At 42.6% G+C, this 17,418-nt stretch overlaps 1 protein-coding gene across 3 annotated transcripts in view; it reads right to left on the bottom strand.

Moving 5' to 3' along the window:
• Window positions 1-461: 461 nt before the first annotated feature.
• The window catches only part of akap9 (A kinase (PRKA) anchor protein 9), a 283,026-nt gene continuing 266,069 nt past the window's right edge, over window positions 462-17,418 (bottom strand). For all 3 annotated transcript variants that reach the window (XM_078538478.1, XM_078538479.1, XM_078538480.1), the window contains exons 49-52: window positions 15,664-15,749; window positions 14,812-14,968; window positions 10,338-10,477; window positions 462-2,659 (exon numbers count right to left, since the gene is read on the bottom strand). In XM_078538478.1, coding sequence (XP_078394604.1) covers window positions 2,616-2,659; window positions 10,338-10,477; window positions 14,812-14,968; window positions 15,664-15,749 — 427 coding nt within the window. In that variant the 3' untranslated portion in view covers window positions 462-2,615. The remainder of the gene's footprint in view (window positions 2,660-10,337; window positions 10,478-14,811; window positions 14,969-15,663; window positions 15,750-17,418) is intronic.

Raw genomic sequence — 17,418 nt, 5'->3', positions numbered from 1 at the left:
CAAGCTTTGCAAATACTTTCACCAGGTATACACATGTATGGATACATTTGTAAGAACATTTATTTTTGCATCTCAGCAAAGTCACAAATATTTTCTGTTTGCTACTTTGAGAGCTTAGCAGTATTCAAGTAGAGGCCTGTTCTGTGTTCCATGCTGTTTCATCACTAACGAATATGGAGGAAATACTTCCAATATTAGAAATTAAAGCAGAAAATGCTGGAGATACTCAGCAGGTCAGGCAGCTTCTGTAGAGAGACAGTTAACTCTTTCTCTACAGATGCTGCCAGAGCTGAGTATCTCCAGCATTTTGTGTTTTTATTTCAGATTTCAAGCATCTGCAGTATTTCGTTTTTGTTCCAATGATTCAAACTTTATTATTAATACCAAGCTATTTGGCTAGATGATGGTTGCAGGAGAGATTCATAGCTTTGAATGCCATTTGGACAAATTAAATAGATGTGTTAAGGAATAACAAAGTTTAATGTAGATAAATGTAAAGCAACATGCATTGTTACAGGAAACATGAAACTGGTATACAATAAACATTCAATTTTTGAAACAGTACTTTTGTAGTTCAGTAACTGTTACGTAGGCAAACGGCAATGAGATGAATAATCACTTGTTTTGGTGGTATTTATAAACAAACATTGGCCAGGACACCAGGAAACATTTCCATTCTCCTTGGAATAGTGGCATGGGATGGTTAATGACCATCTAAATAAGCAGATGGGATCTTGCTTTAACTTTCATCTACAGAACAATGCCCAATAGAGAAAGGATTTGGTATAATTCTTGAACATTCACTGAAATAATCCAGTTGCAGAGAGTTAATTATCAATAAAACTAATAAAGTACTGGTATATAATGGAGGCATTTGACCAATATCTAACTGCAAAATTGGGCACATAAAGAATTTTGGTCACTCCAACTTTAAAAACCCAGTTGATGCATTGAAAGGGTTCAGCAAGACCATCAAGCAAACTTCTATGGTTTATAACCAAGTTATGAAGATATGCCTAAAGAATTGAATTGACTAACATCCCCTCCTTAAGCCAATGTCCCAGTGGCAGCCCTAAATGAGATCATGTAACTGGGATAAAAACTCTTGGTCTGCATTACTCACTCAGCCTTAATCAGATGGACCATCAGGGAGGTTGATTTGGTGTTTGAAATGCTGAAAGCCATAGATGATTTATATGGTGGCAGGTTACTTAGTTTCTGTGACTTCCAGTACTACAGGATACTTGTAAAAAATTGACAAATCTCATTATGACTGATAAATATTTGAATAAACTTTTAAACCTTTTCCTGAGTAGGTCTTTTAGTGCATTGAGGATATAGACCTTTAAAGTAGTTAGATGAGTTCACACCTTTCAATAAGTTGGATGTTATGTGGTTAAAGGCAGCATTGACTATTTTAAGGCTACACTTAAGAGATTGTTTAATATTCTGGAACATTATGACTAGTTCTGCAGTAACTATGGTGACATAGTTTATGAAATATTACTTGTCAGGGTTCAATAAGGCAGACTGCAATGTTTGACTGTTTTCCTGGAGTTTTCATTAAACTACTCTGAATCAAGAGAAATTTTAGGTATCACTTTTGAAATCCTATCAGCTGGTACGTCCATCTCTCAGGAATTAAATAATTTGAATAGCATTCATGAAGGTACAAGCTATATCTGGTTTGTTGAAAGGAGTGATCTTTATGGGAATCGGTCCCATTTTCTCAGTCCATATTGAAACACTCATATTGAGAGAGAAAAAAAACCTAATTAACCAGGACCTCAATTTTGGAAAAAGGACAATGTCCCTATGATTGCTTCTATTTGTTGGTCACATTATAGGTTAATGATCTGATTAAATGGGAAAACACAGCTGCAGATAGATACCCACTGAAGAGATTTACCACCATTATGAGGGGATAGAATATCAAAACACATTTTGGATCAGGTTTCAGGGGTCTAATGGATCAAAAGATCTAATTTCAGTTCCTAAGGGGCAGAAGGCTGCAACATAAAAGTACCCTTTCAACAAGTTAAATAAAGGGAGATTCTGACTTAAAGTTAAAATTCTATAGGCAGGCTAACTTCTTATCTTCATACATGTACTTCACAGAGAAAATGGCAAGTTTCAGAAATCTGAATTTTGAATTCATATTTATTTTAGTTCTTTGACAAAATGCCCATATAATTCAAAACTTCTACCATTACAAAAATAATTCCTCTACAAACTGTGTACTGTCCACAATGCCATAGCTATTTATGGACCATGTAGTGTAAGCTCAGCAGCCACTAGCAGGACTGCAGTGCACTTAGAACCATTTAATAAACATTTTTCCTTCCACCTTTTAAATAAACAGTATTAAGTTATAATCATGTTTAAATTAGCATTCCACAAATATACACAAATTGTTTCGACAGATTGTATTGTGCACACTGGAAGCTTAAACTTATATAAAGAATAAAACTCATTTAAATTATTTCATTTGGACTTGCAGGCAAAACACATTCCATTATCAAATCCATGATGGTCCCACAATATACACAAAATAGAAAAACAAAGCCCAGCTTCAAAAGCAATTCCGTTTCAAGTCAAAATCTGTTTCCATGCCACTATCTTCTTGTGCCATAGTACATCTGAGCATAAGTTGTTGAACCTAAGCAGGGAGGACAAATTGGTTAAAAGTAATGTAGTACACTTTGTAAACACCAATCACTCCATATTAGAAAATATACAAAGAGAAAAGAGTGGTATAAATTGTCACATTTAAAAAGGTCTATCCTAAAAGAGGAAACATAAACCGATTGTCTTACAAAGAGCTTTCACTAGATTGAAATAAATTCTGAATCCTATTATTTTTAAAACTAACTGCACTTTTGTCATAGGTAGTATTCATGTGAAAAGACACACCAATGGTTATTGCTGCTTTCATAATCTTCATGGGTTTTCAACAACTGTCCTATACATTAGGGCTGAATACTGAAATATATTCTTATTCTCAAACAGGATTGAAAATAAACAACCTACTGTATTGGCAGTCATTAATAACATATTCAATGCACATGACAAACATTTAGCAACAATGATCCTAACTGAAACTTAACAGTCTCCCTCAAATACTTGCATTCTAAACTGATAAAGGGAAACTATGGGTAACATCTATCAGTATACTTTTTGCATGTACAATAACACTCCCTTTTGATAAGTTTTACTAATTTCTACAAATCCACAAATTCCACACATTGATGTAATCTTATGGACAGGGATCATTAATTTTGTACAACTGGTAACAAATCCATTAGATTTGACTTTCATAAATTATGGCACACAATGGGCTCATGGACAATGGTCAGAGACTAGTTGCCTTTAAGTCTAAGCTTTTCTTTTCCTGCTATTTATGTAATTAAAAGTGTGGGATAGTCAGCTTTGGTCTTGTCATTGGAGATAAAGCATAAAAAAGTACTTTTATTCTGCAATACCCAAGCTTTTTGAGAGCAAGATTTCTATGTTCTAAAAGACAGTTTTCTTTAGGAGTACCCCCTTACAATTGGCATTTGAGAGATGAATTTCACAGAGTATCTGGAAACACTACTGAAGAAAAATTTAAACTGCAACTTTTCCACAAATAATGTGACCTGCTATTGCACAGGAGATGTCTGTGGTACAGCTTCAGAGAAAAGGCTTAACTTTTAACAAAATGCTAGAAGAAATTGGGCTTGGTAACACTTGTCTCCTGGGTGCTATGGATGCCGTTAAGTGATCCAAAATGGCATCTGGGGTATACGCACACCTCTGACACAAAGTGACTGGGCACCATCTTGGTGTAGCCCATGTACACACTGTTAACATCCACCGGAAGTATGCAGAATAGGCAAGTCAGTACATCAATCAGCATGCAACATGGATTTCATCTCAACAATGCCATTTTGGAACTCAATGCTCCAGTCCACACCCTCTCTTAACCTTATACAGTTCAGCATCAGTTCAGCAGCAAGACAGACATCCATCAGTGCTATTTGAAAACACACACTCCTGAGTGCCTTATCAGAATCTTTATGTCGCTCATTGTCGTTGTCACTGCCTCCAGGAATGACCATAACCACGGGGGGCTATGTGGAGAACAGCACAAAATCTTGTATGATGCAACCAAATTCCACGGGATCAGCCAAGCAAGGAAATTCACAACAAAGAACGGAGCTAGCTCAGGTTAGTTGTTCAAATAGTCTGGAGCCATTTATTCAGTTAGCATCTGATACATTGTTTATTTAGTAAAACATTTAACAGCACATGAACGAGGAAGAACAAATAAAGCTACAATGCAACGCTAAACACCATACCCAGAAACCGGGGATCTGGCATACTGCTGTAAACCTTTACCCAACTCATTGTGGATCAGGTTTATATTTGTCACATATGAAAAAGTCTCTGGTTCCCGCAAACCAAATCCTAATTGTCACCACCAGTGAATCCACTTCAGAACAACTGCCATGGATTGGGAAGGGACACCAACTTCCATCCCTGGTACTGCTTTTTGCAGGTTGCTGGTCCCTTGAAAGATGTTGGCAGCAAAAAGTAAAATACTGCGGATACTGGAAATCTGAAAAAAACCCAGAAAATGCTGGAAAAACTCAGCAGGCCTGACAGCATCTGTGGAGAGAGAAACAGAGTTAAAGTTTCGAATCTGTATGACCCTTCTTCAGAACCATCTGAAGAAGGGTCACACAGACTCGAAACTTTAACTCTGTTTCCCCTTCCACAGATGCTGTCGGACCTGCTGAGTTTTTCCAGCATTTTCTGTTTTTAATCTCTTGAAAGATGTTCATTGACTTTCCTCTTGACCATTGGCCTGGGTTAAGGATGCTTGTCCCTGGAAGTCCTGCAGCTGTGCATATCTCCATATACATCTAACCCTGTGTATACAATTGCTTATCTGCAATCAGTAGTGCCAAGTTGAACTTGGTGGTTGACTGTCCAGGGCTTAAGGCCTGGCTAGTCACCTTCAACAACACCGTATCTATGCCAGCATGCAGTGTCGTATTTGGCAGGACCACAGAAGGGCGCAACTCACTGGTACAGAACAACAAAAATTCCCACAGCCACAGGAAGACGACTTCAATGCCATATGTTATCGAATGATGGAGGAGGCATTATAGTAACCTCTGTCCTGGGCGCCAAACTTCCTTGTGACAAACGGCATAAAGGCATTGCAGCCTATACTTCCTCACTGCTGGGGGCCATTAGTGGGAAATACCAGGTCAGAGAGAGTCATAGTTACTCCCGTCTAAAGGTGGATATTCTCGGCCAGTCGCTTTCACCAACATCACATCTAAGCCAGCATGTGATGTTGTTCCCGGTGACACCGCAGGGAGGCGTAACTCACTGTGGGTAAAGAAATCATCAACCAGGTTAGTTCCTGGTTGATTTCTTCTGGCTGTTGCTATAAATCTACAAGTTTTTGGTGCTTTCTATTGTTGTTTTAAGTTTCAAAACTGTACAGAGTATGGTGTGACAGGTGATGAAATGTTTTTGTTGACTTCAAGGCTTCTGCACAAACAAGGATGGACATTAGGCCTTCCTCTTGGAATGGAGCATAAGTGGGAGACTAAGCATAAGCCATGCAGAGCTGCAAGGAGGAGGAGTTGTAAGGGAAGAAGAGCTCTCAACAGAGGGCCATATCTGCCCAGGGTGTTCCTAACTGAACCTACCTGAACATTGTGTGAGTCTCTGCACTTCACTGAGGAAGTGATCACTGAAATATGCAAGCTGCTCCAGCCATAACTCCAGCCTCAGAACAGTGTAAGGTCTACATTGCCAGTAGTTGTGAAGTTGATTGTGACAATGAACTTTAATGAGCCTGGTTCCTTCCACACAGGAGTTACATATGAGCAACATCTCGTAATTTGACATCTACTGTTAAATAAAGGTGGTTAATGAGGTTCTCTATTCCAAGCAAGCTAACTTCATTTTGCACTCTCTTGCCAGAGACATGCAGGCAGAATGAGCACAAGGGTTTGCTCAGATTGCAGGCTTCACCGGGGTGCGGGATGCCACTTACTGCAAGAATATTGTCATACGGCTGCCACATATCAACTTTGCCATGTACCAAAGCGAAAAGGGATTCCACTCCCTCAACGTCCAGCTGATGTCTGACCACCACTGCATCATGCAGATCAATGCCTTGTACCCTGGTAGCATTGATTCCTTCATTCTACTGTGTCAGCATTTCAGCTACTGGACAATAAAGGCTATCCGCTGATGGCTCATGACTCCGGTTTGCAGCCCATGCACAGCGTTCATACAATGAGAGCTACACTGCCACAAGAAATGTGATACAGCAAAGCATTGGCGTGCTGAATCAATGTCTCCTCCGCCTGGGTCGCTCTGGATGAGCCTTGCAGACTTTGCTCAGCAGGTCTCAAAATTTGTGGTGGTATATTGCACGTTGCACAACCTTATCTTGAAGGGATAAGCCTTGATACCTGCTATCAGACGAGAAGCTGGAGGGGATGGTGGCGGAGGCAGTGGAAGAGGAAGGAAGAAAGCAACTTAGATAGTGCCTTTCTACCTGGGTTGTTCTTGAAGACCTCATTTAAGTGTGATACCTGTAACCATAACCCCAATTCTCTTTTCACCAGCAATGCCACTCTCCGTAACTTCCCTCTGTCACTGACCATCACATCATCCTCTTGGCCACAATGTAAAAATAAAGGCCACCACAAAATTAACATTCCACACAAATTTATAAATGAAATCATGCCAAATTGCATAAAGAGATAAATTCATCGCCTTTGTCCAATCCTATAGTGCCTGTCTTCCATTTACCTTTGCCTATCTTAGTGATCCTACATAGTGCTACCCCAGTGGTTGCAGCATGGAAGGTGGAAGGCTGCTGACTTGCAGTGGAGGAGACTGCAGGTGGACTTGGAGGATAACCTCAACATGGATGGTGGCAGTCCGAGCTGGGTGGCTGATTGCAAGGCAGTAGCAGGGTGGCAGTGGTGTGAGGGTAAATGCTGTCAGCCTGAGTGAGGACAGCAGATTTCTGCTCTATATAGCCATTGTCTCTTCCCTGGAGCTGTGCTTCAGCAATCCTAGTAATCTGTTGGTTGGACAGACTGTTGAACTTCTCTGATACTAATGTTTAAAGTGACTTTCAGGGTATCTGCAGCCTTAATAGAAGCAAGCTCAGATCGCATAACTTCAGTCTGAGCTTCAACTGCAGCACTCGGATTTTGGTGGAAGCTGCTTGTGCTGCAGTGTAGCTACAACATCAACCATCAGATGCTGCAATATGGTTGGGTTCATAACTGTAGTCATCACTTCCATGTCAGAAAGGATGCGCAAACCCTGCGGCCAAGATGTTTCCAGAACCCTCCATGCTCCTTGATGTACATGGGCTTTCTGACAGGCCACCCAATGCACCAAGCACTTCTTCTGTAGCTTCCCTCATCAGAGTTCTTATGAGTTCCCTGCACCAGAACCCATGTGCAACCCTAGGCACAAGCAAGATCACAGCTGAGCTATCCTTGCTCCCTGCTGACTGTTGCACACATTTGCCCAGTGTGTCAGCACATGCAGATCCATCTTTAATTTATCCACTAGGATACACTGTTAGTTTTGGTGGCTGTGAGTGTGCTACTAAGTGCATGTGTTGTCTTTATCATCATTTTCTTCTTGTGTGTTCCTTCACTACCTGGCTAGATTGCACTTGCACTTCTTGGGTACCTGAAAGGAAAAAGGCTCAAGGGTAAAGTAGTGGTGAGGTGATTGTGGAGGTGGGGTATGGAGTTGGGGGGGGAGTGAGAGGTGCATGCTTACACCATCTGTAGTTTGTAAGTGGGAAGAAATTGCAGGATGATGAGGAAGTGGGATGTGATATGGAAGATTAAGTGTGAGGATACTGTCTAACATCTTCAATGTTTTGAGCCTCACTGTTGGCCATGGCCTCAGCAATGGCCATTCTGATAAGGGCCAGCACCCTCTTCTCCAGTGGGGTACAGAAGGCAGACATGCCTTTTCCATTCTGGTGCCCCTGTTGTGTGCTACCTTCTATAAGAGAGAGAGTAGTGTGTCAGTGTGTGTCGTGCAATATGTTTGGGTGACGTGGCTGTCATGGTTGGCAGCGTGTGCAAGCTTTAAGATGTGATTGTAAGGCTTGCAACAATGTTAAGTGTGTGAGGGTAAGGGTGTTGTATGATAGGTTTGAGGCTTGATTGATAGAGGTTGCTGGTAGGTGAGTGATTGGGGTCTGATGATTTGAACATTGGTAGAGGCTAGTGGAGTAGTTGGTAGGATATGGTACTTGAAGATGCATTCGCTGATGTTGAATACTCTGGTGAGGACATTAAATTTCCTCTGGCGCTACATCCAGGTCCTTGGGGCCAGAATGTTGGCATTGACCTTCACGGCTATTTGCCCCAACTGCCTTTTGCACTTGTGTCTGAAGAGCCTCCCACAGACACAGGATGTCTCTCCTCTTTTTCACCTCCTGAACAAAGACCCGCAGCATCAGAAAATCTGGATGCTTGTTTTCTCCCATGTTCAGCCATTCTTCCATCTTTCTCAGGTCAGATTCAGCTTCCACAGGACCTCTCCCAGCCACAGTACACCTCAAGAGGTGCAGGCTAACTTTAAGCACTACTAGCAAGTATTAATTTTGGATCCCCTGCTGCTATGTCCAGCCAATCAACAGCAAGCTAGAGCAGGCTGCACGCAGAAATCGTGTTAATGAGCAGGCAGTATGAAGATGGTTTTCTGCCTGCATTATGCCTAACAGGTGTGTGTTAATCACCTATTATGATGCCTGTGCACGTTTTAGGTTATTCAATTTAGCTCTAGGAAGTTCAGGGCAAATTCAGCCCAACAAAATTAGGATTTGGTAGTTCTATGAATCTCACTTAAAAAAACTATATTTCATTTAAAAGTACAGTTGCAAAAATGCAGTACCGTCAAGTGCTATAATTACAATGCCACCCCAGCTAGGGTCATGAGGTGAGAGTGACTGCCTTTAACATCAAGGCAGCATTTGACTGAGTGTGGCATCAAGGAGCCCTAGCAAAACTGGAGTCAATGGGAATCAGGGAGTAAACTGTCCGCTGGTTGGAGTCATTCCTGGCGCAAAGGAAGATGATTGCGGTTGTTGGAGGTCAATCATCTCAGTTCCAGGACAACACTGCAGGGGTTCCTCAGGGTAGTGTCCTTGGCCCATGCATCTTCAGCTGTTTCATCAATGACATTCCTTCCATCATAAAGTCAGAAGTGGGAATATTCACTGATAATTGCACAATGTTCAGCACCATTCGTGACTTCTTAGAACCTGAAGCAGTCCAAATGCAGCAAGACCTGGACAATATCCAGGCTTGGGGCTGACGAGTGGCAAGTAACATCCGTGCCACACAAGTGCCAGGCTGTGACCATCACCAACAAGAGAGAATCTAACCATCGCCCCTTGACATTCGATGGTATTACCATTCCTGAATCGCCCACTATCAACATCCTGGGGGGTGGTTACCATTGACCAGAAAATGAACTGGACTAGCCATATAAAAACTGTGGATGCAAGAGCAGGTCAGAGGCTAGGAATTGTGCAGCGGGTAACTCACCTCCTTACTCCCCAAAGCCTGTCCACCGTCTACAAGGCACAAGTCAGGAGTGTGATGGAATACACTCCACTTGCCCAGGTGAGTGTAGATCCAACAACACTCAAGAAGCTCGACACCAACCAGGACAAAGCAGCCCACTTGACTGGCACCTCATCCATAAACATTCACTTCCTCCATCATTGACACATACTGGCAGCAGTGTGTACCATTTACAAGATGCACTGCAGGAATTCACCAAGGCTTCTTGAACAGCACCTTCCAAATCCATGACCACTACCACCTAGAAGGACAAGGACTGCAGGCACATGGGAACACCACCACCTGCAAGTTCCCCTCCAAGCCATTCACCATCCTGACTTGGAAATACATCGCCATTTCTTCACTGTTGTTGGGTCAAAGTCCTGATGCTTCCTCCCTAACAGCATTCTGGGTGTACCTACACCACCTGGACTGCAGCAGTTCAAGGCAACAGCTCACCACCACATTCTCAATGGCAATTAGGGGTGGGCAATAAATGCTGGCCTAGCCAGCGGTGCCCACATCCCATGAACGAATGAAAAAAAAATCAGAAGCAATCAGAAGAGCAATACTGAAGACAACTTGAAAGTAGGGGGTTACAGGCCTATCCGCTCAGCTACTACTGGAACACGACCTAGGGAAAAGCTAGATTACTCGTAGCTCCCCGTCCCCCAAAGAAAGACAAGCTGTTTATCTGTACTGAAAATGCATTACCTGATTGCACACTTCCCAGTCGTCTCTGCAATGATTCCAATCTATTAATGTAATCTGTTAAAGCTCTGTCAGGATCATAGCTTTGGAGGTGTGAGGATGCCAAAGAGCCTGGATTAGAATCAAGTAGATTTGATTGATACCTAGGACAGATTAAAAAAAAAGGTCAGACACCTAGATCCACAGCTCAAATTAACATTTATTCAAGATGAAAGTAATTATTTGCTAATGATCTAATGATGCAAGAGAAATAGCAACTCCTTAAATCAAGAACATAACAGGGGCTAAATGTGTGAATTATAACTACCCTCTCAAACATTTCCGTTCATTGAGACACATACAAGGTGTCTATATTGCCATATAAATACTGTGGCTACAAGAGCAGGTCAGAGGCTGGGAACTCTGTGGCGAGTAACTCACCTCCTGACTCTTCAAAGCCTATCCACCATCTACAAGGCACAAGTCAGGAGTGTGATGGAATACTCTCCACTTGCCTGGATGAGTACACTTCCAACAATGCTCAAGCAGCATGACACCATCCAGGACAAAGCAATTCGCTTGACTGGCACCCCATCCACCTCAAACATTCACTCCCTCCAACACTGATGCACAGTGGTAGCAGTGTGTACCATTTACAAGATGCACTGCAGCAACTCATCAAGGCTCCTTCAATAGCACCTTTCCAAATCCACAAGAAAACACACAAATAGGAGTAGACCATATTGCCCATTGAGCCTGCTCCACCATTCAACTTTTTCCATCTGCTCCCCATATCCCTTAATTCTCTGAAAGACCAAAAATCTGTCTATCCCAGCCTTAAGATGTATTCAACAATAGAGCATCCACAGCTCTCGAGGGTAGAGATTTCCAAAGATTCACAACCCTTTGAGTGAAGAAATTTCCCCTCATCTCAATCCTAAATGATCTGCCACTAATACCGAGGCTGTGCACCCATGTTTTGGATTCCCTGATCAATGAAAACAAAACTCTCGCTGTCTACCTTATCAAGCCCCTTCAGAGTTCTGTAAGTTTCAATGAGATCACCCCTCATTCTTCTAAACTCCAGAGAATATAAGCCCAATTTATTTAGCCTCTCATCATAAGACAACTTCCCTTGACATCAGGTGGCATTTGACCAAGTGTGGCATCAAGGAGCCCTAGCAAAACTGGTGTTAATGAGAATCAAGGGGAAAGCTCTGAGCTGGTTGGAATCATACCTAGCATAAAGGATATTGGTTGTGGTTGTTGAAGGTCAGTCATCTCAGCTCCAGGACATCACTGCGGGAGTTCCTCAGGGTAGTGTCCTAGGCTCAACCATCTTCAGCTGCTTCATCACAGAAACACAGTGCAGAAGAGGCCCCTCAGCCCATCAAATCTGCACCGACATGTGAAAAACACCTGACCTACCTATCTACCTAATCCCATTTACCAGCGCTTGGCCCATAGCCTTGAATGTTATGACGTGCCAAGTGCTCATCCAGGTACTTTTTAAAGGATGTGAGGCAACCCGCCTCCACCACCCTCCCAGGCAGTGCATTCCAGACCGTCAACACCCTCTGCGTAAAAAGGTTTTCCCTCACATCCCCCCTAAACCTCCTGCCCCTCACCTTGAACTTATGTCCCCTTGTGACTGACCCTTCAACTAAGGGGAACAGCTACTCCCTATCCACCCCGTCCATGCCCCTCATAATCTTGTACACATCAATGACCTTCCTTTCATCATAAGGTCAGAAGTGGGGATGTTCGCTGATGATTGCACAATGTTCAACACCATTTGCAACTCCTCAGATACTGAAGCAGTTCACGTCCAAATGCAGCAAGACTTGGACAATATCCAGGCTTGGGCTGACAAGTGGCAAGTAACATTCGCACCACACATGGCCAGGCAATGACCATCTCCAACAAGACAGAAACCAACCATTGCCCTTTGATGTTCAATGGCATTACCATCACTGAATCTGCCACTAACAACATCCCAGAGGCTTACCATTGACCAGAAACTGAACTGGACTAGCCATATAAATACTGTGAATGCAAGAGCAGGTCAGAGGCTAGGAATTGTGCGATGAGTAACTCACCTCCTGACTCCCCGAAGCCTGTCCACCATCTACAAGGCACAAGTCAGGAGTGTGATGGAATACTCACCACTTGCCTGGGTGAGCGCAGCTTCCACAATACTCAAGAAGCTTGACACCATCCAGGACAAAGCAGCCCGCTTGATAGGCATCACATCTACAAACATTCACTCTCTCCAGCACCGATGAATAGTAGCAGCAGTGTGTACCATCCACAAGGTGCACTGCAGGAACTCCCTAAGGCTCCTTCAACAGCACCTTCCAAGCCCTCGACCACTACCATCTAGAAGGACAAGGGCAGCAGATAGATGGGAACACCACCACCTGGGCGTTTCTCTCCAAGGCACTCACCATTCTGACTTGGAAATATATCGCCATTCCTTCACTGCTGCTGTGTCAAAATCCTGGAACTCCTTCCCTAACAGCACTGTGGGTGTATCTACACCACATAGATGCAGTGGTTCAAGAAGGAAGCTCACCACCACCTTCTCAAGGGCAACTAGGGATGGGGAATAAATGCTGGCCCAGCCAGCGAAGCCCACATCCTGTGAATGAATAAAAAAAATCCCCTTCATCTCAAGGGGAAATGTAGTGAACCTTCGCTGTACCACCTCTAATACAAGTACATCCTTTCTTAAATGTGGAGGCCAAAATGCACACAACATTCCAGACGAGGTCTCACCAAAACCCTGTACAATAGTAGCAAGACTTCTGTATTCTAGTACCTCAACCCTCTTACAATAAAGCCCAACATGTCATTTGCCTTCCAAATTGCTTGCTGCACCTGCATGCTAACTTTCTGCGTTTGTTGTATGAGCACCCCCAAGTTTCTTTGAACATCAACATTTACAAGTTTCCCATCCTTTAAAAAAAATTTTGCTTTCCTATTCTTATGACCAAAGTGAATAACTTCACATTTTTCTACATTATACTCCAATTGCCAACTTGTTGCCCACTCTTTTAATCTGCCTATATCTCTTTGCAGCCTCTGTGTCTTCCCCCAAAGCTTACCTTTCCACCTGGGCCAGGATATTGAGGTCAGCGAGCGGGGGGCGGGGCCTGCTCGCTGATGCATAAAATGACGTGGGATGATGTTGGGCGGAACTCCCGACGTCACCCTGTGTCTTTTCAATATTCAGGTCGGCAGGGGCGCAGCCGAATCAGCTGTGTGCCCGCCGACCTGTCAACGGCCTAATGAGGCCATTCAAAAACTAATTCAACTAGTTAATGGACCTGCCTGTCCTACCTTAAGGTTGGCGGACAGGCCAGGAGCCCTGGCAGGCTTCAGAAAAAGCATGAAACCTCATCCACGGGCACGATGAGGTTTCATGTAGGTTTTTAAAAATTTAATAAAAGATTGATTAAAAGTTCTGGACATGTCCCAACTCATGTGACACTGTCACAAGAGGGGACATGTCAGGGAAGATTTACTTCTCTACATTTAACATTTTTAAATGTGGCACCAATCTCCCTGAGGCAGCACTTAGCCTCAGGGAGATGAGTGCACTCTTTGCTGAGGGAATCCCCCCTTGCCTGCACGAGGAGCGCATAGCGCTTCCTGGCAGACGTCACACTGGGTGGGCCTTAATTAGCCCACCCACGTAAAATGGCGGCACGCCTCCGATCAGGGGCACTGATCAGTGGTGTGCCCGCTCCTGAACTTCTCCCCCAACGGGGGGAAAATTCTGCCCCTAGTTTTGTATAATCAACAAACTTAGATACAACACACTCTGTCTCTTCATCCAAGTCATTAATATAGATTGTAAATAGCTCAGGCCCTAGCTGTGATCCTTACAGCAAACAATCTCTACCACCTAGAAGGACAAGGGCAGCAGATATATGGGAACACATGCACTTGCAAATTCTCCTCCAAGCCACACACTATCTTGACTTGAAACTATCTCACTGCTCCTTCTCTGTCATTGGGTTAAAATCCTAGAGCTCTCTTCCTAAAGCACTGTGGGTGTACCTACACCACATGGACTGCAGCAGTTCAAGGCAGTGGCTCACCACCACCTTAGATATGGGCAATAAATACCAGCCTAGCCAGCAATGCCCACACCCTGTGAAAGTATAAATTAACAAAAATGTAGAGAACAGGACAGGAAACAAAAGCTTCAAAATAAGCTTTTCTATACAACAGCAGACATTATATTTTCAAACAGGTATAAAGAGAGGTGAGAAAGAGTTGCTTTGAAGTATTTGAATTACGTATAAGGTGCAACTTAAATGTAACTTGCTTTTGTTTTAAAGTATTCAGATATGCTCAAAGCAGGCAAGTTTTTTTTTAGAAACATTGCTAATTCATGAGGCTTCAGTAAATGATGGTAGTGACAGGTCTGGTTGATTGTATGCTTCAACATTTCATAGGTCACAATAACTATGTTATATTAAAAAGTTACCGGGGTTGAGAATTTGTGGCTGATCTGGGAGATTCTTGACCAGATCTTTGTCTACTTGTGCAGTGTCTACGATCTCCAAGTAATTCTCTTGTCAGGCTTGAATCCAAAGACATGCTTCCAGAATGTAGGAAAGGAGAATCCACTCTTGGGTCATTAGCTAGATTTTATAAAAAATTGAATGCATGAGTAGCAAGTCTTAGCCCATTTCACAGTATTTGATTCACAAACAAATATCTATACTTGTGAATGAGTTTTCCTATTTAAAGCACTGCAATAATATTAATAATTTACCAGATGGTTTGCTTTGTTATACCAGAGAGAAACTATTACCCTATAGCTGTAAAAACAAAAAGCTAAAAGCTACTGCGGATGCTGGAAATCCAAAACAAAAGCAGAATTACCTGGAAAAACTCAGCAGGTCTGGCAGCATCGGTGGAGAAGAAATCAGTCAACGTTTCGAGTCTTCATGACCCTTCTGCCGAAGAGTCATGAAGACTCGAAACGTTGGCTGATTTCTTCTCCACCGATGCTGCCAGACCTGCTGAGTTTTTCCAGGTAATTCTGCTTTTGTACCCTATAGCTGTTGTCTGATTAAAGAAAATATCAAAGTGATTTCAGACTTCCTTTCAGTTCAAAGCAATACATTTTACCCATTAAACCACCAGGAGCAGAAATCTAAAGGTACTTATTTTTGTAATCAGTTTGTGGTCATTCTGTGCAATTTCAAATTGACAAAATTGAAAAAGTACCAATATTGTGAGGTTACAGTACATTTAAAGTAGAGATTTTATTCAACAGGAGGTTTTAACTTCAGCACTAATGCCATCTCTTCACTGATGTTGGTTAGCTTACCTGAAACCTGGCTGTGACTGTTCCTGTTACCAGACAAACCACTTGACCCAGCAGCTCGCAGCCATCTTCGGACCAAGAATCTCAATCTAAAGATGAGAAAACGAAAAACAAAATGTCAAGAGTTGAACAAACTTCACCTCATTGGAATCACATGAAAATTTTCTATGGCTTTAAAATGTTTAACCATTAAATTAAGTATTAGAATTGTGAAGATACGATCACAATCCATTAGCTAAAATTCAAATATTAAATCAAATAAATCAAATTATAAAGTTGGCATCCAAATTTATGTTTGAATGAACGGAAAATGCTGAAAATACTCAGCAGGTCTGGCAGCATCTGTGGAAACAGAATTAATGGGCTAAATTTTCTTGGATTCAAGGAGACAGGCTTGGAGTCGGTGGAGCTAGAAAAGTAGCCAGGGCTGAGTTGGAATGGCTTCCTGAGGCATTCCTGCTCCTGGGGAATTTTCCACGGGCGGGCTGTGAATTAGGTTAGCTGTTTGCTCCATGGAGGTGGGCAGCCAATTACGCTGGTTAACGCTTTAAATAGGGGCACTTTGCAGCCTTCCTAACATTTTGCTGCCAGTGGAACAGCACCCACCTGCCCCCCACCCTTAATGGTGCAGAGACAACCAGCTCAATGAAGGCTGCCTGTCAGGACACCAGGGCCAGATGCTCCATGACCCACTGACGGGTCTCCAAGCAAGAAAGAACTCAATCTTGGTGAAACCAGGTCCAGCTGATATTTCTAACCATTCTGATGGTTTGCCAGCCTACATCTTGTTTATTTCTTTGCTGTGCAAAGAATGCCTACATGCTGAGGCACCCTTGGTCTCTGACTTGCCTCAACAGCGCCCACCTCCTACGGATGAGGCTGCCGATGCTCCAGAGCTGATAGCCCGCCAAGCATGAAGGCAGCCAATGAGGAGGATGCCTGCGGAAGTTTGCAGAGCCGATCCCACTACCAGCACATCCGGGCTCAGGACCTCCATTTAGACCTGACATTGAAGTCCCAACGCCTGCAGAGAAATCCAGCCCAGTGACCTGAAATATTAACTCTGTTTCTCTCGCCACAGGTGCTGGCAGAGCTGCTGAATATTTCTGGTATTTTCCGCTTTCATTTGAGATATCCAGCAACCTCTGCATTTTGTTTTTGTATTTATGTCTGAAATGCATTCAATTAGAAACTTTAGATTTGATTAATTGGTTTGAGTTTCATACTTGCTATTACCTAGAATGAAGTACCCTAGTAAAAATCAAATTTTCTTAAGCCATCTTAACTAAGGCCATTATCCAACCTAGAATTTTGAAATAGCTTTGAAACCAATTTATAATTTGTTTTTCCCCACACAGCAGACCCAAACAGTTCCCATTAGTATACAATTCGGTGTTACGGATCATAGCATTTTGAAACAAATTGTGCGTGTTTTATGTGAATTTTGTGAACAAGGTGAAAAGATTTGCAATGTTGGTGAATGGTACATTTTCTACATTTGGCACATTTTCCATTTGAGGACAAAAAGATTACAAATGGAATACATGGAGAGATAACATAACTACCTTAGATATTTTGTATCTTTTGATGGTTATAGGAGGCTTTATTTCAATATTATTTATAGAAATTATACCCAATGACAAATAAAAATAACACCAAATCACCAAAACAAATTGTTTCATGCTGTTAGTATCAGCTCCTAAGCTATGGCTGATGATTAACTTACATATTTATGCCACAGATGAAAAAAAAAACAAA

Source organism: Cetorhinus maximus, chromosome 3 (genome assembly GCF_964194155.1).
Source record: "Cetorhinus maximus chromosome 3, sCetMax3.hap1.1, whole genome shotgun sequence".
NCBI classification, from domain to species: Eukaryota; Metazoa; Chordata; class Chondrichthyes; order Lamniformes; family Cetorhinidae; genus Cetorhinus; species Cetorhinus maximus.
Note: the sequence above shows the minus strand (reverse complement) of the source record. Positions and strands in the feature narration are given on the sequence as shown.